Source organism: Microplitis mediator, chromosome 5 (assembly GCF_029852145.1).
Source record: "Microplitis mediator isolate UGA2020A chromosome 5, iyMicMedi2.1, whole genome shotgun sequence".
NCBI classification, from domain to species: domain Eukaryota; kingdom Metazoa; phylum Arthropoda; class Insecta; order Hymenoptera; family Braconidae; genus Microplitis; species Microplitis mediator.
In genome coordinates, this window is record NC_079973.1 from 26,246,112 (window position 1) to 26,273,485 (window position 27,374).

General features: G+C 34.2%; 3 protein-coding genes across 11 annotated transcripts; 1 reads left to right on the forward strand and 2 right to left on the reverse strand.

Annotated features, from left to right (window-relative positions):
* Positions 1-489: 489 nt before the first annotated feature.
* On the reverse strand, positions 490-17,612 carry LOC130667567 (uncharacterized). Of its 3 annotated transcripts, none has more exons than XM_057469228.1 (14): positions 17,436-17,612; positions 17,045-17,124; positions 12,006-12,341; positions 10,751-10,964; positions 8,757-10,193; positions 8,011-8,471; positions 7,621-7,932; positions 6,771-7,034; positions 3,137-5,692; positions 2,929-3,053; positions 2,395-2,586; positions 2,059-2,320; positions 1,792-1,983; positions 490-1,719 (listed from the first exon to the last, which is right to left on the reverse strand). In XM_057469228.1, the coding sequence occupies exons 3-5, from the start codon at positions 12,332-12,334 to the stop codon at positions 8,757-8,759; spliced, it is 1,980 nt and encodes a 659-aa protein (XP_057325211.1). In that variant the 5' UTR covers positions 12,335-12,341; positions 17,045-17,124; positions 17,436-17,612; the 3' UTR covers positions 490-1,719; positions 1,792-1,983; positions 2,059-2,320; positions 2,395-2,586; positions 2,929-3,053; positions 3,137-5,692; positions 6,771-7,034; positions 7,621-7,932; positions 8,011-8,471. The 3 variants fall into 3 exon arrangements, with proteins under 3 accessions (XP_057325211.1, XP_057325209.1, XP_057325210.1); XM_057469226.1 differs by having other exon boundaries at positions 1,792-1,995; XM_057469227.1 differs by having other exon boundaries at positions 1,792-1,995; positions 3,137-5,709.
* LOC130667563 (transcription termination factor 2-like) lies at positions 16,125-22,729 on the forward strand. Of its 5 annotated transcripts, none has more exons than XM_057469216.1 (11): positions 16,125-16,344; positions 16,426-16,555; positions 17,499-17,570; positions 18,176-18,345; positions 18,421-18,522; positions 18,652-18,786; positions 18,868-18,972; positions 19,073-19,174; positions 19,259-19,902; positions 19,986-20,113; positions 20,180-22,729. In XM_057469216.1, exons 3-11 carry the CDS (start codon positions 17,508-17,510, stop codon positions 22,403-22,405), a joined length of 3,675 nt encoding a protein of 1,224 aa, XP_057325199.1. In that variant the 5' UTR covers positions 16,125-16,344; positions 16,426-16,555; positions 17,499-17,507; the 3' UTR covers positions 22,406-22,729. The 5 variants fall into 5 exon arrangements, with proteins under 5 accessions (XP_057325199.1, XP_057325200.1, XP_057325201.1 ...); XM_057469217.1 differs by having other exon boundaries at positions 16,432-16,555; XM_057469218.1 differs by lacking the exon at positions 17,499-17,570 and having other exon boundaries at positions 16,127-16,344.
* LOC130667569 (cationic amino acid transporter 2-like) lies at positions 20,471-27,165 on the reverse strand. Of its 3 annotated transcripts, XM_057469234.1 has the most exons (13): positions 27,022-27,165; positions 26,803-26,922; positions 26,545-26,723; positions 24,758-24,998; positions 24,402-24,686; positions 24,232-24,336; positions 23,782-24,163; positions 23,574-23,713; positions 23,399-23,501; positions 23,178-23,326; positions 22,936-23,102; positions 22,766-22,874; positions 20,471-22,690 (listed from the first exon to the last, which is right to left on the reverse strand). In XM_057469234.1, the coding sequence occupies exons 1-13, from the start codon at positions 27,083-27,085 to the stop codon at positions 22,632-22,634; spliced, it is 2,103 nt and encodes a 700-aa protein (XP_057325217.1). In that variant the 5' UTR covers positions 27,086-27,165; the 3' UTR covers positions 20,471-22,631. The 3 variants fall into 3 exon arrangements, with proteins under 3 accessions (XP_057325217.1, XP_057325215.1, XP_057325216.1); XM_057469232.1 differs by lacking the exons at positions 26,545-26,723; positions 26,803-26,922; positions 27,022-27,165 and adding an exon at positions 25,240-25,378 and having other exon boundaries at positions 24,758-25,169; XM_057469233.1 differs by lacking the exons at positions 26,545-26,723; positions 26,803-26,922; positions 27,022-27,165 and adding an exon at positions 25,240-25,348 and having other exon boundaries at positions 24,758-25,166.
* Positions 27,166-27,374: the final 209 nt, after the last annotated feature.

Sequence of the window (27,374 nt, forward strand, 5' to 3'; positions counted from 1 at the left end):
TTTCTAAAAATGGTAGGTAAACAGAGCAAGCTTTTGATTTTCGTATCAATTTAGAACCTAGAAATAAATGATTTAAAATTTAATTTTTGAATTATGGCGAAGATAATTATTTTTTTGCTAAAGTAAAAAAATAATTGTCTTAATTTTGAAAAAATAAACACGAGTATTTTTTTTAAATCCAAAAAAAGTTTTTTTTCCTAAAGTTAGGGAATTTTTAATTTTAAAAATGTCGGATGTCGGCTAACTTCAGGGTCGTGTTTTTTTATTTATTTAAATAAATAATTAGGAAAATTAAGTAATGGAAAATAATAATTTGACAGTTACAGAGTTCGAGCGGGAAAATAATATTTTGACAGTTTTTCAAAATTAATTTACTGACAATAAATTGCAGAATGGTATACACTTTATTTTTGGAATTATGAAATTATTATTATTTTTATTATTAGAAATTTGTAATTATATTGTAAATTAATAAAGGCGGAAATAGGGGCAGAGGCAGCCGATCGGTTCATGTGTGGCTCGGGCGATCATCAAAGTTAAGCAGCACCGAGCGTGGTTACTGTTTGGCTGGGTGACCGCTTAGCCATGCATTGAGCTTGATCGGACGTCTCTGTGCGCTAGGCGCGGACTGAAGAGCCAGTGATCGGTAAAATGGGAATTTTATCGATCACTGGAACTTCACCTGCTCCGAAAAATGACAGCTGTACTGGCAAAAGGTTTTCTCTGTGGTTTCCCTTTGCCGCTATACTCCCACGGCAAAAAGGTGGGGTATAGGGCATCACGTAATGATGCAGTACAGAAGCACAAGTCGGTCCACAGCCGCATGAAAAAGAGGAGGGAATAGAAAAAGGTAGCGATTGCGATTAAAGGCAAGAAGTGTAAAAGGCATAAATATGCTATACACTGTTAACAATAATAAAAAAATAATAAAGGCGGAAATTAAATTCATTTATTTATTCATTTGTTTATACTATAGTTATAAATAATTTCAAAATAACAATTATTTAGAAAAAAAAAATAACAAATAAAATAAAAATGACAACATTGGTTACAAATAATTAAAAACCTCAATGTATAGTAGATTTGTATCTACTTGTAAAAATAAAGTTACATAAAATTTTAGATTGTATATGTTCTTTTTTTAATAATTTAAGGTCTAGTAATTTATTATTTATTCTTGCTAGAGCGTTAACTGAAAGCTATCAATTTCATTTTCTCTTTCATTTCATTTTTTTGTTATTTTTTGGCCATGGAGTCGAAGCTCCTTGTGGTCATAACGAATACGATTATTTCATAATCAAAAAGTATATAATGTAAACAAATATATGATCATATAAAAGAATACAAATACAAACTAAATTTATAATAATAATCAATTAAATTAAATTAATTAAAAAATTTAAACAAATTAAAATATTTTTCAAACAATAACTTCTTATTTAAATAAAAAAATATTCACTGCGATTTGATGCTGAAGATTCGAACCCGATGGTGCCTCATTCAGAATTTTCCAACAACAATAGAGGATCTGACGGCTGAAAAAAATACCAGAGGCTGAATCCCCACCAGTAATCCCAGATCAGTTATTTTCTTCTTGTTTATTGCACTATCGGGTTTGTAGTCTTGCGCCAAATCAATTTCTAGCAATAGGAGAAATTTGTCGGCAGTTGCTGGTCACCTGAACATCTGCTTCAATGCACAAATGTTGAATAATTGAAACTATAATCAAAAATTAATAATGTTATTAATTATTTTAATTATTTGATTGATGTATTTTATGAAAATAACTACCTAATTGATGTAGTACAGGATGCAAGTTTCAGTATTTGAATAAACTGCAATAATAAGTTGACGTGCATGTGTTCTAACACGTTTCTACTGAGCATTATTTGACATAACATTTCATTTGGTTATTGACACTCAAATATTTAAAATTCCTTCACTGTCCAACTGACTATTATTTGTACAGTCGTCAAGTAAAACCTGTGAAATATACTAAATAAAAAATAAATATATTTTTCAATTAATAACTTTTTATTTAAATAAAAAAATATTCACTGCGATTTGATGCTGAAGATTCGAACCCGATGGTGCCTCATCCAGAAGATTTTCCAATGACACTAGAGGATCTGACGGCTGAAAAAAATACCAGAGGCTGAATCCCCACCAGTAATTCCAGATCAGTTATTTTCTTCTTGTTTATTGCACTATCGGGTTTGTAGTCTTGAGATAAAACAATTTCTAGCAATAGGAGAAATTTGTCGGCAGTTACTGGTCACCTGAACATCAGCTTCAATGCACAAATGTTGAATAATTGAAACTATAATTAAAAATTAATAATGTCATTAATTATTTTAATTATTTGATTGATGTCTTTTATATGAAAATAACTACCTAATTGATGTCGTACAGGATGCCAGTTTCAGTATTTGAATAAATTGCAATAATAAGTTGACGTGCATGTGTTCTAACACGTTTGTACTGAGCATTATTTGACATAACATTTCATTTGGTTATTGAATCTCAAATATTTAAAATTCCTTCACCATCCAACTGACTATTATTTGTACAGTCGTCAAGTAAAACCTGTGAATTATATTAAATAAAAAATGAATTATTTAGTTTACAATAGCCAATATCAAACTTAAATAAATCTGCAAGGTAGACAAATCTACCCGGTCTCCAGTATTTTAAAAATAATTTTTGTAAGATATTAAAACATTTTTTTAAAATCTTATGTCATTGAAAAAATATCGGAATAAAAAGTAAAAATATTTTTCAGCCAAATATCAATCATTAGCTTGATCCTGATTAAATTGGCGGTAACGAGTGAGCTGGTAGACCAGAGTGAGAAGTAAGTTAATTAGGGAGCAGAATAAATTGCAATAAATGTTAACGTCAGAATGTTAATATTCAAAATTATTGTACCTGGAATGTTTTCTAAGATCCATGAAATAGAATTTTTAAAAAGCGTTGAGCATAAGCAATGCTGTAGCAACACCAATTTGCTGAATGATACTGCCTTATCTTCATGCATTAAAACATTTGAATATCTAGAAACAAAATTAAATGTAATTATTAATTACAAGTTATTAATTATTACTTTATATATATATACATATTTTTATTTGCTTACTTTTGATTTCTTCATTTTGCATACAGGCATTGATTTCATAATTTTTGAAGTCATATCCACATATGAAAATTTAATTTTGTTTTGTCAACATATTACAACATCAACAATCACTTGAGTCATGTAATTTCATCTGTCATCATGACAGCTGCAGGTTGATAAGATATAAACTCTGTCATTGGCAGTTGATTGAAGAGGAATCATGTGGTAGTTCGGATTCACTCTGCAAAATGGCATTATTCGACTCGCAGTGACTCGTCCTTATACCTGTCTCGATTTATAAAAATTCCAACATGTTCTTCCCAATACTGCATCTTAGGTGGGTTATATGCTAAACACACCTAACGAACGAGCCTCAACTGCTGTAAACGTAGACGATGAAGCCTCTCACGTCACAAATTCATTTTTTCATCTCTCCTCTTCTCATTTTCATTCAGAATATTTCACTGTTTGATATTTAGCGATTTCGGCGTGATTGTTTCAATCTAATCCTATGAGTTCGTCGCTAAATATGTATATATATACAAATATATACGTATTTTCATTCATAATTAAATGAGTAGATATTTATATTTTAATTGTTCTATATCAATAGTAACACGATGAATGTGATAGTCCAAGGATGGAAAAGCGAATCGGCTGCTGATGTTCCGGCCGATTTGACGATCAATGGAAATAACCTGATTCTGGCAATCTAAATGTCACGGTAGCTGCATTTACCGAAGATCATAAAAGCACCGTTGACTATTTATTGAATACAATCGACGCTGACAAAGTATCGAGTTCTTCCGAGATAACGCCAGTCATCTTTGCGTTCGGTCAGGCTGGATCCGGGAAACCATCCACTCTGATCGGCGACAATCAAAAAAATACTCCACGCCGTACAGGCTCTTATTTCCCAGGTGTAACTTCTGGAAGTCTTAAGTTCCGATGAGTGGCACAAGAATGGTCTTCGTTTAAGGCTAAACTCAACCGCTTCCGGGATATGGTCTCGACCCAGGACCCTAATGAGAGAAAAGGATCATTCATTCCTTGGGAAATATTGGCGTGGGAAGAATTCCGTGAATTCCAGACGATAGTGAACAAACGTCGAGCACAACGGAATGTAGTCCATGTATTTACAGTTTATTTTCTTGATGATTTTCTAAACCTTTATGTTAGGAAAAGAAATCCGCGGAAGAGAATATTATTCTCTATGACATTCCTGGCTTAGATGGGCCAGAGTGTAGCGGAACTGCGTATCAATCCGAAGACTCCAAATGGATTTCATCGGTGACGTCGAATTTCATGGCCTACGCGAACTCATCGATTGAACTGAATTTATCCCTAGATAAAACCTGGCGTGAAATCGACGCAGTTTTGCCGAAGGAAAGGACGAAGTTCCTTTTGGCCTGTATTAAACGCCCCTACACTCGGGATAACGTATTTTCCACCATTGACTTCCTGCACAAATTTGAAGACTTGCGGAAGAATGGGCTGAACCTTGGTGGCTCAAGACGACCGATTTCTCCGGTACCGAGAGCAGCACGGCAGCCAGTCCAAGCTGCATCTTCTTCGGGTAGCTTACTGCAAATTCCAGTTGTTGCAGTCAATGCTGCAGGTACATCAGAAAGATCCGATGCTACTTTAAATGATGTCGTGGCTGAGTTAAGGCGACTCAACGACCAACTCGAGAAAAGAACGGATCGAATTGAGAAAAAAACGGATCGAGTCGAAGCTGAATTACGCAGCTTAAGGGCCGAATTTGAGAACCATTGTAGGGTGGACCACCAGCCTACGGTCGTTGCGGCACCTAGAGCATCACTCCACCTCGTGATGCTCAAGAGTTACCACCCAATGCAGCACCAGCTGCAAATCCGCGTGAAGAAGGCAATCGGCGATCAGGACCATTTCGAGACTCCACCGGTTCAGATCAGTCATCGGCTTCAGCTCAAGCCTCACCTCAACACAGTAATGCTGATCCATCATCCGATTCAGCTTCAGCCTCACCTCAGCACGGTAATCCTGATCTGTCATCCGACTCTGCTTCAGCCTCACCGCAACGTGACCATCTGGATTCCGATGAGACGTCTAGTGCAGCTCCAATTCCACCAGTGCCTAGTGACTCTGAGGAATCGTCAGACAATTCTCCACGTCCTCAGTATGCTCTGAGATCACGAGGTCGGGAACGAGACAGTAACATCAGGAAGTTTCCAAAGGAATATAAAAAAAGAGCGCATTCGAGAGCTTTAGTTTCCGTGAGCTCAGATGATGACGACGACATCGACGAGATAAAAACACGAGCGATGTTGAGTCGTTTGAAGCTCGATAATCCTCAACGTCCTAGGATACAAATATCAACAAAGTTATCCCTTGCCGTCGAGGACCCAGGGTTATACGCGAACACCAACTTCGCAGAACACATCACCTGGGTTGATAATCGAAGCTCGTTGTTCCAATGCAGAATATGCGGAAACTCATTTGAGACATATAAAATTCCAGCTCATGTTTGGGGGTCGGAATTGTAGAGGAACTTCATATATGAGGTAGACGGATGTGGCTTCGTCTCTGATAACCCCACTGCAATGAGAAATCATCTTAAAGTTCACGATTATTAGGTGAGTTACTATACACATCCCTAATTACGAAATCTAATTCGGACTGATTTGAGATTACGTAACTCTTAATCTTTTTGAATCATTCGAGTATAAATTTTGGAACGAATCATTTTAAATTATATTGAATGCAAAAATAACGAATTATTATATCATGATTTTAAATTATTTAAAATAATTTAAATCGTCAAATTATTTTGAATTAAATTAAATGAAATAATATCTCGATTTCTTGTTCGTCAGATGATTCGAAATTATTTGAAATGATTAGAACTTTCGAATTATTTTTACTTTAATTGAATAAGAAATAGTATATTGTGTGACAAGGGATGAAACAAGACGATTTCAGACCAGGATGAGGTTGGTTGACATTACCCGCAGTCTGGAATTGTGTTTTATACTGAGTCACACACTATATTTTTCATGATTATCTGCATCGGAACTTCAAGATTAAGTGTCAGCAGCCAGTAAGAAACAAGTTAATTTCAAGTCGATGATGCGGAGAACTGTTAGAGAATGAGACATATGTGATCGACGGTCACTCACTAAATAGTAAATAATACAAAAATATTATTTCCACTCATTCTTTAATAATTTTATTTGGTTAATTAAAACTGTCACTTGAAAAATAAAATAAATAAAGTCAAGTGACATGTAAACAAATGAGAGTAATAAGGCTGCAAATGAACATTAAATATAACTGACACCGGGCAGAAACAATTGTGATTCTTCCCTAGGGAAGAAACACGCATGTTTCTGCCCGCTGCGAAGGTATTTTTGAATTACGAATTCGCTAGCAGTTGTTTGCAGCATCGACTAAAAATTAGCTTGTTTCGACGGGCTGTAGAGACACTGAAACTTCAAGTTTCAATGCTGGTATCATGAAAAATCGATTTTCGAAAATCGGGGTGAAAACAATAACTTCCCGAACTTTTCGAAAATCATCGATTTTCTTAGCGGGAAGTTGAAGAAAAAAGTTTTTTAATATTTTTTATACAAAGAAAAAAAGATTTTTTGAATTCAGACTATTATTAGCAATTTACCTGGTCAATGATTCTTAAGAGCTTGAGTGGCACAGTATGTGTGGACATTGATGTAGTGTCTAATAGCCAAGCAGTTGACTTCATCTTCAGTACCACGATCTTCGAGACTACATCAGACTAACTGAATCGGGTTTACTACTACAGATACCATCTCACTCATTTGATATAATTACGTCTTGTTTGTTGTCCGCTGTAGTGAAAATTCCGGGTTCGGTCATGACAACTGACACTTCATTTTATGACATCAGTGCAATGTGAAAATACCTGGAATAATATTTATAGGTGAGTTACCACATGATTGAAATACATTAAACAAATATTCGAATAATTCGATAAATTCGAATTATTCGTCACTTTTTGGATTATTCGATTCAAATCCGGAAAATCTGAACTCTCAAATATTTAATTTTACTGTTCTGATCAGCTTAGTTTTTTAAAGCAATCTTGTAGATTCGTGGCTGAAATCTATTTACCTCTGACAAAAATTTCAATTATTGGAAACAATGTCACGATTTCAAGTCGTTCAAAAGAAAATGATTGAATTATTTGGTAAATTTTTGATTGATTCGAAAAATTTAAATTATGCGGTTGAAAAGTCAACTTGAATAGTTCGATCTGATTCGATACGAATAATGTGTAAAATCCAAGTAGTTGCCAACCCCTAAGAAATGTATCTAATCGAAATTATTTAAAAAATGTCCAGTTAAAAAAATAAAAAAAAAAAAAAGTTCAAATATCCTAGTAGTTTTGTTTTTATAAATTTAATTCAAAAACTCTAGTTCCGAGGCATATACAATCGAGTGATTCCTCAATATCGGTAATAAAAAAAAAAAAAAAAAATAGTAATTACCTAAATCATGACACCGTAACCGGTGTTTCATAAACATATTGTCCAATTGTATCGGCAATACCGGTAGTAAATGGTATTTCTTCATAGAGGTTTTTTGCGTCGGGCGTCAATGAACGACTCAGTTTAACTGCTGCCAGCATACCTTGTAGCTATCTTAGTCAAAATCTTGAAATCACAGTATATATAGATATAATATTTCGCTGTATTCTCCTTGACTTGCTCAAGATTTGCTCCAGAATTGATCAATATTGTCAGTAGGGATGTTCGTGAGTGAACTCACCATGAGCATTCTAAAAATTTTTTTATGAGCATCTGGAACAAAATATAAAATATTAAACTTTGCAAAAAGTTATTTAAAGTTTAAAGTTTGAAATTAAAATTTTATTTTACCTTAAAATCTGAGAAAATTGTTTAGAAAGTCACTCCAAATTATATGCGATCAATTGTAATTCTTAAATTTCGATCGTAAAGCGCACTCTGATGCTTCGCATCATGAGTCGTGCAAAACTTATAATTTGTGAAAAAAATTTAACTGCCATTTTTATTATTATCATTATTATTTTTTTGTTCAAATGCTCAAGGGGTTGTCCCCGATTGTCCGACTCTACCGAGGGCCGCGTTTGAGCGGCATTTATTAATGTTGCGATGCTCCATTATCATGACGGTTAGCATGCTTATTATTATTATGATTATGATTATGATTATTATGATTATGATTATTATTATTATTATTATTATTATTATTATTATTATTATTATTATTATTATTATTATTATTATTATTATGTTATTGTTGTTGTTATTGTTATTGTGGTTGTTGTTGTTGCTGATGTTGTCGTTGTCATTGATTCCTAGAAAAATATCAGTATTATTCGTCATTATCATTACTCTCAATTACTGTCGAATGTGATATTTTTACTTTGGGATTGTTCATAATAAAAATTTTTTTAACAGCTTAGATTAAAAAATTAAATATTCAAATACTCGTAAAATTTTTAAATGACTCGAAAAATATAAAAATTATATGAATTTAAAAAATTTATATTTACATGCATAAACATGTATAAATGTGTTTTTTTTTTACTTGAAGAAACAAAATTACATATTTAATGTGTTAAATTCATGTAAAAACTCACCTAATAATCGTGAACTTTAAGATGATTTCTCATTGCAGTGGGGTTATGAGACACGAAGCCACATCCGTCTACCTCACATATGAAGTTCCTCTGCAATTCCGACCCCCAGACATGAGCTGCAATTTTATATGTTTCAAATGGGTCTCCGCATATTCTGCATCGAAACAACGAGCCTCGGTTATCAATCCAGGTGATGTGTTCTGCGAAGTTGGTGTTCGCGTACAACTCTGGGTCCTCGACGGCCAAGGATAACTTTGTTGTTATTTGTATCCTAGGACGTTGAGGATTATCGAGCTTCAAACGACTCAACATCGCTCGTGTTTTTATCTCGTCGATGTCGTCGTCATCATCTGAGCTCACGGAAACTAAAGCTCTCGAGTGCACTCTTTTTTTATATTCCTTTGGAAACTTCCTGATGGTACTGTCTCGTTTCCGACCTCGTGATCTCAGAGCATACTGAGGACGTGGAGAATTGTCTGACGATTCCTCAGAGTCACTAGGCACTGGTGGAATTGGAGCTGCACTAGACGACTCATCGGAATCCAGATGGTCACGTTGAGGTGAGGCTGAAGCAGAGTCGGATGACAGATCAGGATTACCGTGCTGAGGTGAGGCTGGAGCTGAATCGGATGGTGGATCAGCATTACTGTGTTGAGGTGAGGCTTGAGCTGAAGCCGATGACTGATCTGAACTGGTGGAGTCTCGAAATGGTCCTGGTCGCTGATTGTCTTCTTCACGCGGGTTTGCAGCTGGTGCTGCATTAGGTGGTAACTCTTGAGCATCACGAGGTGGAGGTGATGCTCTAGGTGCCGCAACGACCGTAGGCTGGTGGTCCACCCTACAATGGTTCTCAAATTCGGCCCTTAAGCTGCGTAATTCAGCTTCGACTCGATCCGTTTTTTTCTCAATTCGATCCGTTCTTTTCTCGAGTTGGTCGTTGAGTCGCCTTAACTCAGCCACGACATCATTCAAAGTAGCATCGGATCTTTCTGATGTACCTGCAGCATTGACTGCAACAACTGGAATTTGCAGTAAGCTACCCGAAGAAGATGCAGCTTGGACTGGCTGCCGTGCTGCTCTCGGTACCGGAGAAAGCGGTCTTCTTGAGCCACCAAGGTTAAGCCCATTCTTCCGCAAGTCTTCAAATTTGTGCAGGAAGTCAATCGTGGTGAATACGTTATCCCGAGTGTAGGGGCGTTTAATACAGGCCAAAAGGAACTTCGTCCTTTCCTTCGGCAAAACTGCGTCGATTTCACGCCAGGTTTTATCTAGCGACAAATTCAGTTCAATCGATGAGTTCGCGTAGGCCATGAAATTCGACGTCACCGATGAACTCCATTTGGAGTCTTCGGACTGATACGGAGTTCCGCTACACTCTGGCCCTTCTAGGCCAGGAATGTCAAAGAGAAAAATATTCTCTTCCGCGGATTTCTTTTTCTGTAAGCATTCGAGAAAAACCATAATGGAATAATGATGTAAAACCAACGTCGTTGGGAGAAAATATGAACTAAAACCATTTATGTCAATAAGAATTCTAAGGGACTAAACGAGCGGTTGAAATATGTTATTCCAAGTTTATAAAAATTGTAAAATCGATACCATAAAACATGTGACCGGAAAAGTAAAAAGTTGTGCATAATCCCATATTTTTCTATATACTTATATCTAAATAACACATATATTTACTATATAACTTTTCAGCATAACTTTCTATAGTTTTTATGAGAAGAATTAAACGTAAGGGAAATTTTATATTTCTATTGTTATTACAACTAATAAGTAGACCATACTAATACACTTGTTTTATTAAGTGATAAATTATTAATCGGAAAAAAAAAAATTGGATCATCCAAACGTGCTCACTCCTATTGCTTCTGTTAATGGAGCAAATATATATATATCCATATATAGAACTAAGTAGATAAACGCGGTATTCGGATTATTTAAAAAGTCATAATATTAATTAACTGTTTTCGATTCAAAATATAACTTACCACTTCGATAATTACAATTCCTCGAGATGATTTCTTGTGGACTGCATTCCGCTTTGCTCGACGATTGTTTACTACCGTCTGGAATTCAGAGAATTCTCCCCAGGCCAGGGTTTCCCAAGGAATGAATGATATTTCTCTCTCATCAGGGTCCTGGGTCGAGACCATATCCCGGAAGCGGTTGAGTTTAGCCTTAAACGAAGACCATTCTAGTGCCCTGTAGAATTACGTACAGAAATAAAATGAATTTCACGACTATACACTGTCATAAATATCACGTGCAGTGTACACCCACGTGGTGTTTGATTTTAAAATGTTAGTGTTACATTTATTTTCGTAACCCTGGCGGTTTTGAATCATCCTGGACACACCCTGGAAACACGGTGGAATCACAGTGGATCCACGGTGGTTACACGGTGGGCTTTATTTCATTTTATCACCATGGAATTAGGGTGGGTACACCATGTAACCACCCTGATTCCACGGTGATTCTACCGTGTTTCCACTCCCAGGGTGTTTCCAGGCTGTTTCCAGGGTGATTCAAAACCGTCAGGGAAGCAATATTTGAATAACGCTAATACTATATATTTTTCTAGTGTTGATCGGTGTTCAATGTAGACTCAATAGATGAGAATATTATCATATAATGATAATAATTAATTGGTAAACTCAAGGTTACTCCAATCAATTTAAGTGTTAAATACTCTTCATTCCGCCTTTTATACACGGAGAGAAATTTATGGTAACCGTTCCTAGTAAGTTTATGAAATATCATCCCATACCGTTATGGTAATGATTACTTGGAATTATGAGAAATAGGCCCATACTTTCTGGGAAAAGTTCCCATGAGTATAGGAATAATTTCCATAATTATGGTAACAGTTCCCATATCGCATGTGAAATAATTATGGTAATGGTTATCATATTATGGTAACCGTTACCATAATATTATAATAATCATTACCGAATATTATGGTAACGATAACTATAATCTTATGGTAACGGTTACCATATTAATGGTAATGGTTACCATATTTATGGTTATGGTTACCATATTTATGATAACGGTTACTATAATATTATAGGAATAATAACTATAATATACATGGGTGACGTTCCTATAATCAACATTTCAAAAAAACCGGTTACCGTGCATTATGGGAACCATTTCCATAATATATTGTAATCTTTACCATAAATTTCTCTTCGTGTGCTGCGCAAACTTACTGAAAATTACGAAAAAACGTGTGCTACTTACCGAAACTGGAGATTTTGTGGAGTTACGCCTGGCAATAGAGAGCTCGCCAGGCCTGGAATGTTTCTTCGAAGGTCGCCGATCAGGGTGGTAGATTTTCCGGATCCAGTCCGACCGAACGCAAAGATGACTGGCGTTATCACGGAAGAACTCGATACTTTGTTAGCGTTGATTGTTTTCAATAAATAGTCAACGGTGCTGTTATAATCTTCTGTAAATGCAGCTACCGTGACATTAAGATTCGCCAGAATCAGGTTGTTTCCATTGATCGTCAAATCGGCCGAAACATCAGCAGCCGATTCGCTTTTCCATCCTTGGACTATCACATTCATCTTGTAACTATTATATACAAAATTTAGAATTTATAAATATATATATAAACGTAAGCAATAGATGAAAATATAAATCTATAGATACAAATATATACTTATATATATATATATATATATATATATATATATATATATATATATATATATATATATATATATATATGTTAGGGTTCTCCGAAAAAAAAAAATATTTTTTTTCTATCAGCTGTGGTAAAAAAAGTTCCCATACATCGAAAAAAGAAATCCTGTCAAAATGACGATTTTTATTTCAGTTTTAAAAGGCGGTGCTCATTGCTTGAACTTTCGCATACTACCCAAGTAACACATGCTTGAGCAAGATATTAGTGCCAGTTCTTTAAGCACAACCCCTCGTCACTAATGTCTTTTTTACGTATGGGTCATGTGCAAGAACATGTAGCAAGATGTCGTCATCATGACTTGTGCATGACTTGCTCAAGGCATTGTACACAAAAATATTGAAGATATCTTGGATATCGTGCAGTTGACGACAGAGTAGACCTTACACTACGAGAAAATACTACAGTACTGATGCATCAAAATCTATAAAATATTTTAGAACGCCCTAGAACACAAAATGTTGAATAACCTGAATACTCATCAGCGACCTGGTAAGTTTAAATGGTTTAGGAAGCCCAATGGATCAGTACGATAGACTCTGACCACAAAGTAGACCTTACACTACGAGAAAATACTACAGTACTGATGCATTGTAATCCATACAATATTTTAAAACGCTCTGGAACACAAAATGACGAAAAACCTAAATACTCGTCAGTGACCTGGTAATTTTAAATGGTTTAGGAAGCCCAATTGATCAGTACGATGAACTCTGACGACAACGTAGACCCTAGACTATGAGAAAATACTACAGTACTGATGCATTTAAATCTATAAAATATTTCAAAACGCCCTGGAACACAAAATGACGAAAAACCTGAATACTCATCATTGACCTGGTAAGTTTAAATGGTTTAGGAGGTCTAATGGATCAGTACGATCTCTATCCAAAAATTCCCATAGAATCCACTCAACTGCGACAAAAACCGCATAAAATCCCATAAACTGTATTGGTTTCTATGCGGTTTTTGTCGCAGTTGAGTGGATTCTATAGAAATTTTTAGATTGGTATGAACTCTGACGACAAAGACGACCCTAGACTATGAGAAAATACTACAGTACTGATGCATTGTAGTATATAAAATATCTCAAAACCCCTGGAACACAAAATTACGGAACAACTAAATACTCCGCAGTGACCTCGCAATTTTAAATCATTAAACAGGCACAATGGATCAGTACGATGGATTCTGACGACAAAGTAGACCCTAGTCTATGAGAAAATACTACAGTACTGATGCTTTATAATCTATAAAATATTTCAAAACGTCCTGGAACACAAAATTACAAAAAACCTGAATATTTCGCAGTGACCTCGTCATTATAAATAATTGAGAAAGCCCGATGGATCAGTACGATGGAATTGGACGACAATGTAAACCCTAGACTACGAGAAAACTACTACACTACTGTTGCATTATGATCTACAACTACTGATTTATTGTTCTTTGGATGATATTTCGATACGTTCAGGAACACAATAATGAAGAGAAACTGCACACTTAAGACTGATTTTTTGACTTTTTTTGGTTCAGGAGGCCTAACGATTGTATGACGACTTGTTACAAAAAATTAGCCCTTAGACTGGGAGCAATTACTGCGGTACTGATGTATTATTTTCTCGATGATTTTTTCAAACATTGAACACAATATTAAGGAGAAACTGCACACTTCGGAGGGTAGTGGTGTCTCTTTTCTGGTCTCTGCTTAAACATCTGAATTAAATACAAAATTTTAGGTCCCCTCAATCCTGTAATATTTTGCTTAATCCGGTAAGACATAATTTTAAAGAATGCAATGATTAGTCTTGAAATAAATAGAATAAATCCGCTTCAAAATTTTTGAATCGGTTTCAATTTGGAGTCAGAACCAGAAATCTGAGGATTTTTTCCGCATCAAACAGAATCGAATTATTTAAATTCGTTTTAATTGGGATAAATCTGGTTTTTCTGCTGAATTAGACAGAATTCTTTTTCAAATTACGTACCGAATTAATAGAATCTATCTGAATTATATCGAATTGATAATCCAATTCTTTTTTGTTCGATCAAACTCAGTTGTTTAATTCAGGTGTTGCCAAATTTCTCGAAAGCCTGGAAATGTCTGAGAATCGGAAACATACCGGAAAAGTCAGGGACTTCTGTCAGAAAGCTGGAATAATTTCTACTTCCTTTCTGTTGACTGAAAAAATTCGGCTCATTTTTTTTTTAGTCACAACTGTTCATAAAGTAACGCTGTGCGAATGCGATTGTTATAACATATCTTAAAAAAATTCACGAGAAATTGATTCCAATGGCGAGAAAATGAAGCAGTTAGAATTAAAAAGGCATTTAGTAAAACAAAGTCTTAGTAGAACACAATCGTCAGTATCTTTAAGCTATTAACATGCATATTGACAAATTAAAAAACCAGAAACATTAAATGTTTACATAAGTATAGAACTAATAAGTTCACTATATTCATTATTGGCATACTTTATTAATATACTATATAATGTTCTCCGTTCAGAAATTAATTCGAGTGAAAATGAAAAATTTATCCGCATGTTATTACCCAGATAGCAAAATGACGTCTTGATGAATTCTGAATGAATTCCTATTTATGATTTGGATGTCTCATCAACATCTTAATGAAGTCTTTAAGAAGTTCTCAAGATCTCGAATGAGCCACCTAGCGAACTTAGTAAGACGTCTTTAAAAAGAGTTCTCAAAGAGGTTTTTTTTCTGACTTCGCAAATAAGACTTCAGTATGAATTTACCATGACGTCTCTAAGAAGCTCCTTATTCTGACTTCATAAAGAAGTTTAAAAAAGAATACATTTAGTCGTCACAAAACTGACGTCTTATTTATGGAGTCTTCAAGAATTCTCAATTAAGAGTTCTTAAAAATGACACCTTTAAGGGGATACGGTACCGGACCTCTTTCTCACACTCAGAAAAATAAACGGGACTGTCTTTGTTGCACTCGTAGAGTAAATGAGAATTTTAAAACAATTTTTCTCGGAAACGAATTAGAATTTTTTAAAATACGAAATTTCTAGCTCTTTGTTAAGGCTTTAAAAAACGCTCAAGACTCTCTATTTTAGGTTTCTAATGTTTGTCCGTAAATTAAATTGAATTGAAAATCGGTTACCGTTACCCCTTAAGACGTCATTATAAGACTTCTTGAGGACGTCGTAACGCAGTTATTCCGACTTGAATGCTGTCTATATATAGACCAAGTTATATAAAAACATGGATTTGAAATCAAAAATAAAAAACTATTCATTTAATGCATAAAATAAAAAAAACAATCAACATTGTCAAATAATGAAATAAGTTTCATTTAACGACAGTGATTGATTATTGATTAAACTGACTTATACCATTTTTTTTTAGATTGAATAAATTCTTTTAATGATTTTATATTATCACATGTTATCAGGGAGTTTTTGAATTATTTGACTGGAATACATGGAAAAGTTGGGAATTTTAATTTCAAAAATATGTGGCCACCATGTCTACCCTCTATAGTGTATCAGGCATTAACCCTTCAGCACTTTCGTGTTTTTTAGTGTCTTGCTCGCACTACAGCGACATCCTATTATTTGAATAGTGTCCTATGAGCAAAATGCTCATAACGGTAGTGCTGACAGATTAATTGCTACATCTTTACATCACTTTCATGCTGGCGGTTCCCTATGTAATGCCTTCCATAAACAGAGGATACAAATATCTTCTATCTCTTTTCAATGTCTCCTACTCTACACATAAAGAGTGGGAAGATCGTTAAAAAACAAAATGTCGGGTATTGTACTAAAGCTACTAAAGCTCTCGAGTCCGGCCAAAATACGTATTCAACAAAACTTAAAAGAAAGAATGCGACATAAATTGGTAAGTATCTGAAATTATAGTATGTAAATGTCTGTATCTATTGAACCATAGAATTCAGTTCGTTGATTGAAATTTCGACAGTTACAGATTTCTGATGCAGTGAGATAGAGAACAAACTAACGGACATGAATAAAATATTTATTCCACGTCTATCGGTATCAAAAAATTTCCAGTATATTATTTTCATTCAATATATTCTATCCGAATAAAAGTAAGTGTCCCAATATTTGAACAGTGATTAATTTCGAATGACGTTATGCAAAAATCTGAGTGTGAATGGAGCTGACAATTAGCAATTTAAAAAAATTTTAAATATGTAAATAAAATTATTGAAATAAAACTAATTTTTAATATATCACGTTTTTAAAACGGACTCAGGAGTAGGAAATAATTACTCTTAACCTCATCAAGAGTTAAAACCCCATACAGATTCTAAACTCTTTACAAATAGTCATGAAATTTTGTGACTGAATTTTCAATTTGAAAATATAGTAGTTCAGGTGAAAAATTCGTCCTCCAACTACCACTAGTTAGCAAAAACTGATATGTTCGACGGTATTTATTATAAATTTTTTTAATTTTCAATTGAAAAGTATAATTTTTTTTTTTTTTAATTTTCCGTTATAACTTTTAGTAGTTTTATTTTATTTTTAATTTGTTTCTTGATTCTTTAATTATAATTAATAAAAGACAAAATTACCTTAATTGATTAAATCACATTTACAAAGAAGTCCACAAGAGCAGAAGTGAATAATAACACTTGTTGATTCTATGTTGATCCTATTAAACAGAAAAAAAAATTTTTATTAAGTTACAAGCTCAAGTTTATCTGTATTCTTTTGATTTTATTTAAAAAATAATAAAAAAAAATAGTTGGGTATTATTAATTTTTAATTACTAATAATTATTAGGTAATTATTGTAATCAACTATTAAATATTCAACTTATCTAACCAATAAATTGCTGCGATTCGATTTTATAAATACTGTCATTACAATAAAAAATATATTAAATATATATATTAATCAATAGAATACAGATAATTTTTTTGTTATTAAAATTCGTAATTAATAATAAAAAAAATAATTTACCAGTAATTTAATTTAAATAAAATAATTTAAAGTTTTATTCGCGTGGTTTTTGCACTCTTATAGCAAAATGATATGACCGAATTATTGTTTGCTGTCAAGTTCGTTGATGACACCTGCCAGTTGTCAGTAAGAAAGGTATCTCGATTTTTCAATTTTTTTAAAATAAATATCCATAAAAATGGTTATTTTTAATTCTAAAAATATGCGTCATTGTATTAAATATTGCATACTTATTAACAGCAGCTCCTAAATTATTAGTATATAATAAGCGTATATTTGTTCAAAATAAACTTATAATTTATAAGTATTACTTAAAAAAAATACTAATTAAATATACTTGATCATAAATATCATCCCATACGTTACTTATTTACTATAAATTAATTTTATCTGTATTTATTAAACTGGTCTCTCGATAAATTGTTCAAATTTCGCGCCCATGAAGCCGCCATTTTTTCTCGAATAGCGGGAACAGGAGAAAGTGTCCGTTTAAAAACAAAGTCAGATGACTAATTACAATATTAAAAAATCAAACAACAAGTTGCTGAAAAAAAAATATATATAGGTGGCGGTATAGTCGATAATTCAAAATTCCAGTGATCACATGTCCATTGAATTTAACGGTCACACAACAAAACCAAAGCGTCACTTGTAATTTATAGAATGACACAAAAGTTTTAAAGTCTAGGACGTTTTATTTGTTTGAAATTTATTTATTAATTAATAATAATAATAATTAGTGGCTTGGTGTTGAATTAAAAATAACAGTAATGGCAAATCACAACGAATCTATTGTCGTTGTTGATTCCTCTGATGAAGTTTTCACCGATGATTCGGCAGATGATCCTCGAGCTAAAAAAACTGCAAACCAGAGTGATAAAGTGATAATCGAGGAGACAGATGATGAGAGGTGACTGATGATGTCTACGTATAATTTCGCACTACTTATTTTAAATTATTTTGAATTTTAATTTTTTATTTACAGTGACTTTGAAAATAGCGAAGATGAAAGTTTCGTCAGTAGACCAAAATCTTTACAACCTGATCCGAAGCTTAAGCGAATCCCTCCAGACTCTGAAGATGATGAGTAAGTAATCAGCATTAATTTTTTTTGTTGACATCAATGATGTCATCTTATTTTACTAATGACGTTCAATGCTACTTAATTTTGTTTTGTTGATTTCTAATAATCAATGACTTTGCATTTAATTAATAGCATAGAAGCAAAGAATGATAGTGATAATTCACACTCCAACTTCGAAGTGACATCAGATCATTCAGATGATGAAAATTGGATTAAAAAACGTTCTGATCTAAATAGTCGAGCACTTGAAGACACACACGATGACAGGTAAGGATTTAATTTTAGTTTTATTAAGTAATTAATCTTTAGTCATTGATCGAGACTGAATTATAATTTTTGTGTGTACAGCATGCAGGAAAATGGAAGAGTTGATGAAAGTTTTCCCGGTGCACCAAAACCTTTTGAACTTCCTAAGAAACTCGGGCAAATCCCATCAGATTCTGAAGACGATGAGTAAGTAATCAGTATCAATTTTTTTGGCGCCAAAGGTATCATTAATTTATTTCATTTATGAGTTAATAATAAACTTATAATTTCGTTTTTTAATTACCAGTGACTTCGAAGATAAAAAAGTTGAGGACAGTTTTATCGGAGCGAATAAATTTCGCAATCGGAAACGAATCAATCGAATACTCTCAGATTCTGAGGAGGATCAGTAAGTAGTTTTTATAAATTTTTTTGTGTAATGACATTCATATTTTATTGCCTTACTTACAAACCAATTTTTTTTTTTATATAGCGGTGAAGATGATAAAGACTCGGGAAGAATGACTCCAAGCATCCATAAAGCAATTCGACGAAGCATTTTTAATTTAAGTCGCGCTGAGTCGAATTCATCAGGTGAAGAAAGTGAGCCAGAAAGTCATACAGATTTACAAGAAGATGATAACTTACAGCTCAATAAAGCAGATGGATCCAATGGGTCAGTTGACTCCTTTAGTGAAGATGAAGAGTGCCTTAAAGTTAAAGGTCGTGATAAAAAAAAATTAAATGACAACAGCGATGTCAGGGAAGAAAACAGTAGACGTTCGGATTCAACTTTTGATGACAGCTTCGAAGAGCAAATTACATACGATGAAAAAAATTTGACTAACAATAATAACGTCAGTAAAAAATGGAACCAAAGTTTAGATTCAAATGCTGATGTCAGTCACGGAGATCAAGCCGGAAATGATTTAAGCACCAGCTTTCGGCAGAACAAAGAAAACGTTTCTAGTGTAGAACTGTCGTATGAAAAGTCAAGTATTGAGACTAGTCTTCATGATAATTCTATCGACTCGACAATCGATCAAATTAATGACCAAAATCATGTAAAGCATAATGAATCTAAAATTGAAGTAAATGATAGTGTCCATCAAGAAGAGATTATTATTATTGATTCTGGTAAAAAAACTTGTCTACAATTTTTAAGAAACTTTTAAATCGTCGAATATATTTAAAAATCGATTTTATTTTTTTATTTACAGATAAATCTGTTCCAACTACTGAGGATGAACAAGAAATGCCACCTAAAAAAACTCTACCCAAATTACTTGATAAAAGTCAACTGAAATATGAAATCGAACGCCTGACAAAAGAAATTGAAAGAACAAAGGTAATTTTTTTGTATAAATTTTTTTTTTTTTGTTCGATAAAAATAAAAATTAAAAATATTTTTCAGCAATTTTTGCTACAAGGCAACATTGAGCTTCTTCCTGACAAGGGAAAAAAATTGAAAATGATAATATTTAAAAATCACGAAAGCATAGCAGAATACCAGCGACAGCTAGAACAAATCCAGGAAACTGAAGAAAATAACTCCAGCTCATCATCACTGCATCAGAGTCACTACCTATCGTCTGATAATGAAAATTCTATGAATGATTCCAACTACGTTCCTCATGACAGCCCTTCGCCACCTAAAAGAAACTCAGATAACACGACAAAGTTTAATCGCACAAAATTGTTGAAGCCTACAGCTGACACTAGCATCGAGCATTTAGGAAAGAAAGCTTTAGAAACATTTAGAAATGAGCAAGCACTGACAGTAGAGCGTCTGGAGCATCTCCACGGGTCTCTTATATCCCGACCTACAGAAAATGAACGTGCGGAAGACCCAAGAGGACTCGTGGTCCCTCTAATGCCTCATCAGCAGCATGCCTTGGCCTGGTTGCTGTGGCGTGAAACGCAGAAGCCACGTGGTGGTGTCCTCGCAGATGATATGGGGCTCGGTAAGACGCTTACAATGATTTCGTTGGTCATTAAAACTTTGGCAGAAGCTTCCAGTGACGATGAAGAAAATAACGGTAGCGAATGGATGGGCAGAGGCAGACGATCCGAGCACCCGGGAGGAACTCTTGTCGTTTGTCCGGCTTCACTAATCAATCAGTGGAAGGGCGAAGTTGACAAGCGTTGCAAGCGTGGAGTACTCACTGTTGAAGTGTATCATGGTACCAATCGTGAGAAAGCAGCTCGACGTCTTGCGCGCAATGACATGGTAATTACAACTTACAATATTCTGTCGCGTGAGTGTAAAACCCAGGGCCAGATATTTCAAATTCGCTGGAAACGTGTGATCCTAGATGAAGCGCACACTATTCGCAACCACAAGAGTCAAGCTTGTGATGCAGTTTGTAAGCTGAAGGCTGCCAAGCGATGGGCGCTCACGGGTACTCCTATTCACAATAAAGAAACGGACATATTTGCTATCCTTAAATTCCTTCAATGCTCACCGTTTGATGACATCCGGGTATGGAAGCGTTGGGTAGAGAACAAAAGCGACGCTGGAGTTGAGAGACTCGCCACCGTGATGAAGACTATGATGCTTCGTCGTACGAAGCAGGAACTCACGATGAAAGGGGAGCTGGAGTCTCTACCGGAGAAACAGATTGATGTCATCAAAGTATCGCTAGACAAAGAGGAACGGCTGGTGTACGACAAAGTTATGATGCATTCAAAGACAATATTTGCTCAATTTTTACATCAGCGAGCTGAAAAACAAACACTATTCCAACTGGGTGCTACGGATTACAGAGCGCCTGTTAATTATCACAATACCAAGTTCAATAAAGCGCAACAACAACTGCTAGCTCACCACGCTGATGTTAAATCCCATCAAATTTTAGTCCTTCTGTTGAGACTTCGTCAGATTTGCTGCCAGCCAGCGTTGATTCATGAGATGCTTGATCAGGAAGAAATGGAAATTAATGGATTAGAAGATAAATTAAATAACGATGGCCTTGTTTCTCAAATGATACGTATGAATATTTCAATAAGTACTTCAGAGCATGGTGATGATGAAGACGAAGAAGAAGAAGTAGGAGTTGATCAGCGGGTAGTAGAAAATCTTTTGACCTCAGAGAATCCGGTATTTGAATCAAAGCGACAGAGTTCCAAGTTACGAGTAATTCTTGGCATCGTTCGCGGGATTTTGGATAAAAATGAAAAGTTAATTATAGTGTCCCAGTGGACATCGTATCTTAATATAATCGGCGACTGTCTACGTACAATACCTGGTGCTACTTTTGAAAAATTCACCGGACAAGTTGCTGTAAAAAACCGCCAAACAATTGTCGATAATTTTAACTCGAAAAAAAATCCTCGAATCCTTCTGCTGTCCCTCTGCGCCGGCGGGGTGGGACTCAATCTCGTTGGTGGCAACCATTTGCTTCTTGTTGACATCCACTGGAACCCACAGCTTGAATCCCAGGCTCAAGACCGAATTTATCGATTTGGGCAAAAGAAAAATGTTAATATTTATAAAATTATTTGCTCAGATACCATAGAGGAACGAATTCAGCAGTTGCAAGAGAAGAAAATGTCCCTTGCCGATTCAGTATTAGGTGGCACTGGCAAAGTTGCGTCCAAACTTTCTCTGGATGACTTGAAATCGCTATTTAATATGTAAAGAATCTTTTATATTTTTGAAGTCCACCAAATTGACAAATCAACCGCTCCCGTAATTTTAAAAAATTAATATTTATGAGATTATATTTCTTTTTACACAAATTTATTACCTCGATGATCAAAAAAAATTTTTTTTATTAGATATTATTTATAAATAGATATTTATTTTGTTAATTATTAATATTACATTTAAACTTATAAATTAACTTAATTAATCTCCTGTATCACTAAGTCTTCACGCGGTGTATGCTATTCCAAACACCGTACGAAAAATATATGAATAGTCCTGAATAAAAATAAATAAATTTATATATTATATATTAAATACAGTTGTTATTATTAATTATTCATTAACACAAACCAATAGCCATCCATATCGAAAATCTTATCCACGTCATGACGTCCAGCATCATCATCAGATAGACATTTATGATGATGCTGAGTGCTGGCAAAAATGGAACCAGTGGAACCTAAAATTAAATTTATTTATTTTAAAATTTTACTTATTTATTTTAGAACTGAGAAACTTACAGAGAATGTTAACTTCTTCCCCGAAACAGGCTGATGATAAATAAATACAAGGATAGCAATCAGAAGTATCACTAAAATTGCAAGTATTGCAATCAGCCAGGGTCTGCCCTCGGATAGTTCGGTGGCAAAAGTTGTAAGGAGGCCCGTAATCAAGAAGCAAAGAATGACTGCAATAATTAATAATAAGTATCAGTAGTTTTAAAATAGATAATTAAATTATTATTATTAATTATAATGCTTACAGTAAATAAATACAAGAACAGAAACAATTTGAGAGGTGAGTTTTGTCGCAAGTTGGATATTATTTGCATTTACCAATTGCGTTACAATAAATCTGAATGTCCTTGGATCTCTGTCAACTTTTTTTTCATACGCTTCACTTTCTTCATACCTAATTAATTATTTTAATCAAACCCAATAATTATTAATTAATAATTTCTTTTTAAATTTAATTTAAATTTACCGCAAAATAAGGACACATGCCGCGACTATTGAATATGCGAGTAAAGTTCCAATGCTCATCATCTTGACAAGTTGGTCTAGATTAAAAATAGCAGCAAGTACTCCTGGTAAAATAAATATAGAAATATATTTATCAAAAATTAATTATTAGTAATGTAAATAAATATATATATTACCAGTTAAAAATCCTGCCGAAAGTGTACCCATCATTGGAGTGTGAAAACGCGAGCTGACTTTTCCCATCCATTTAAATATCAAACCGTCTGAAGCCATTGCGTAGATAACTCTTGGCAGGGGAAACATTGCGCCAAGTAAACTAAACAATTTAATTATTTAATGTAGTAGTATATAAATTGAATGTATGGAAAAATTTAAAATGATTACCTTGAACACAGACCGCAAATCGCGCCGATGGACACGAACCACTTGGCCCAATCCCACCCGATTACTTCAAAGAGGTGTGGGAATGGAGCATTGGGGTCTTGTTCATAGTACGGCAGGACTGTTGTCAGGATGGCAGAGACTCCGAAGTACGCGAGGAAGACAACAGTAAGTGAGGCGACGATAGCTATGGGGATTGACTTCTTAGGGTCTTTGGCTTCCTCACCGGCTGTTGCTACACAATCGAACCCAATGAATCCATAAAAACATGAAGCTGCTCCTTTTATTATTCCCGCGATTCCGTAGGGCGCAAATCCTCCGGTTCCACGTTCGCCACACGGTTCTTTTGTGCACCCGGTATCAATTTTCCAATTCGCTACGTTCGCTGTCGTATTAAAAAAGTAGATAAGTATAAATTTAATTAAATTTCTAATTATAAATTAGTAGACTTACCTTTTATAGATCCAGCGCCAACGACAAATAGCACGACTCCTAAATTCACTAGAGTAAAAAAATTATTTGCCAGTGACGACTCTTTAGCTCCAAATGCCAGAGCGACTGAAAAGTAAATGAATAATTTTATTTAAATAAATAAAAATTATTTATGACATTTGTGCTCTCACCAGAAAATGCGATTGTGATTCCGAAGGCAAAGAAATCTGGGTAGGGAGAAAAATGATCATTTTCAAAGTGAGCCGCCGATTGAAATGCAGTTCGCATGGAATTATTGAACAAAGCATCAACGTAAGTACTGAGACCCCGGACGACGCTCGCAGAACCGATCACGTACTCCAGGATAAGGGTCCAGCCGATCAAGAAAGCGGTAAACTCTCCCATTGTAACGTAACTATAGACGTAAGCTGACCCTGCCTTGGGTACTCTGGCGCCAAACTCTGCATAGCAGAGACCTGTCCAATTAATAGGGACATTAGTACAACTGATTTAATAGTTCATGTTGATATTTAATGTACTCATGTACCTGCGAACATTGAAGCCACCGCAGCGATAGCAAAAGAAATCACCACAGCCGGACCGGCGAGATTCTTAGCAACGGATCCTGCAAGAACGTAAACACCAACACCGAGAGTCGATCCAATACCAAGAGCCGTGAGGTCTAATGTTGAAAGACATCTTGCCAGACCAGACTCCGAAGGTGACGAAATTAATTTCTTCCTCGTGAACGCATTTATTACCCGACCGAGTCCAAATATTTTCATGATCTACGATATTTTTACCGAAATTAAAATGATGTTCCGGTAAAATTATTTTATTTTACACACGAAATTTCCTGCACACACCCGGCGTACTTTATTTGGTAGATTTAATTGATAAAATAATTATTTCCTCCAGGTTCTAGGTCACCGGTGAAAGATCATTGGATCAGTTTGCTACTGCGATATAAAATAAAATAAATAATTCAAGTAAATGACCAATTTAAAGGAATTTAAAAAGACAGCTCACCCGAAACTTCAGCTAGTTTATTCTTCTTTAAATGAAAGTTTGAGCAACAGTACTATTTAAACATAAAATTAAACTTAAAACTGTTTATTACTTGAACTGACAGATAAAAATAATGTTTGATGTATTAAATCTGATAATCTCTGTTTTAATTATTTAATTTCGTAATTCTTATCTTACTTAAGCGATATGAGATTCATTAAGTGATAAAGTTACGATAAATATAATTGTTACAATGTTTCATAAAGGTAATAAATAATAACCACAGTTACTGTTTTTTAAAAATATATTTTATATTACATATAAACGGACGGTTTCATTATTACAATTCAATTAAATAAAATTATTTAATACGTAATAAAAATAATTGTTAATTTATTTAAAGGAAAAACTTCCTTTTATTATTATAAATAATTGTGTAAAAATTTATCCTAAGTATACTAATCTCTATCGTTAGTATTTGCATAGGCCTTTAAGACTTATCAAATAAAAATAATCAAAAAATAAAATGAGTAAAATATTTATATAAAAACTTCCAGGCAGTTGATTGTGTTAATTTATAAAACATGATTATTATTTTTATTGAGATTCAAAAATTGGACGGATTGATTTCCTTACTACTGACTAAAATGACAGACTTTAATTACGTCTGCAATTTATTTAAAAATTCCAATTAGTCCTGCAGCAACTGCTGCCAGCAGACAACTTGTTGATATGCTGTATCTTTTGGCTGATGACTGCAAAGAATAAACAAATTAATTAATGACTGGTTCAGAATCAGAGAAGGATCAGGGATTCGTTTAATTAAAATTTCAGAAAAATATAAACTACTGGAAAAGAGATGGGATAAAAAGTGGAATCAAAGAGCAATGGGTGAGGATGAAGTCTAGATGGGGAGGGCGTATAAAAAAGGGCAGAAAGATTGGGGTGTAGGTCGTGTGGGATTGATTTAGAAACATTGGAGCACTTGGTAGGATGTGAGAGTGCGAGGACTTAAAAGAAGAGGTGACAGAATGTTGGGATGGGAGGAAATAAATGATAAGAGTGAGGTCAGAGAGTTAATATTAAGTGAGGTGGATATGTGTGCCTACTTTCGAGAAATTTAAAGTATAATTAAAAACCACTCGGTAGCAAAAGGGATTTAGTTTGTAAATAGACAAGTTAGATTTTAGATTACAGTCAGCAGAAAAAAAAGGAGATATGAGAGTTTGTAAATGAAGGATAGACAAAGTTCGATGGTTTATATTCGTTGTAGTTCTGTAAAATCCAAATGTGATTCAAATAAAATAAATTACTATCATTACTTACGAAAATATAATAATTACAACGATCTCCTTTACAGCAATCAGAACATTTCCAATCTTGATACCACACATAAGTGCAATCTTTCATATTTCTTCTCTTCTGTCTATCGCACTCATCATAAGACATACATTTTTTCGAAACGTAGTATTGCTTTGGAGCTCCCTCGGACCAATAAGGCAGACCTGAGACAGAATATTAATAAACGTCAGTGAACCTGGACCAGGTGATGCTTGATGATTTAAATATTTAAAAAACACCTACTTCCCCATCTTATTTCAGTATAACAAGCGTCTTCAGTGTGCTCACATGTCATTATTGAATTCAAACATTTTTCTCTATTTCCCTCCTGATTGTCACAGACATAACACTCTAGGGCGTTGCCTAAAACATAACACAATGATCCAATGATTCATGTTTTTAACCATAAAAATAAATTACATCTAGGTTTTAAATACTTAATATTATTATTTAAATTCTTACCAAGTGACAGTGAGTAAATAATTAAAAAAACAATTAAAAATCGTCGCTTCATTATTTCAGTCATAATTTATTATTACTTATTATTTATTAAACAACAACATTCAGTTTTTAATGAGTAATATTTACTTGGAGATGTAGGCTAATGACAACCTGCTGCAATGGATTAGTATGAATATCAATGTATGTAAAAAAATATATGTATTGTGTTGGTATTGGTACTGACTCGGTACTGGTATACTATGGTTTTAAAAACTATAGTAAGTTGTGGGTGGGAGGAGTTGGAGCTGGAGAAAAAAAGGATAAGGGGAATTTATAACGAACGAATAATAACCGTTTTGTAAAATAAAGAAATA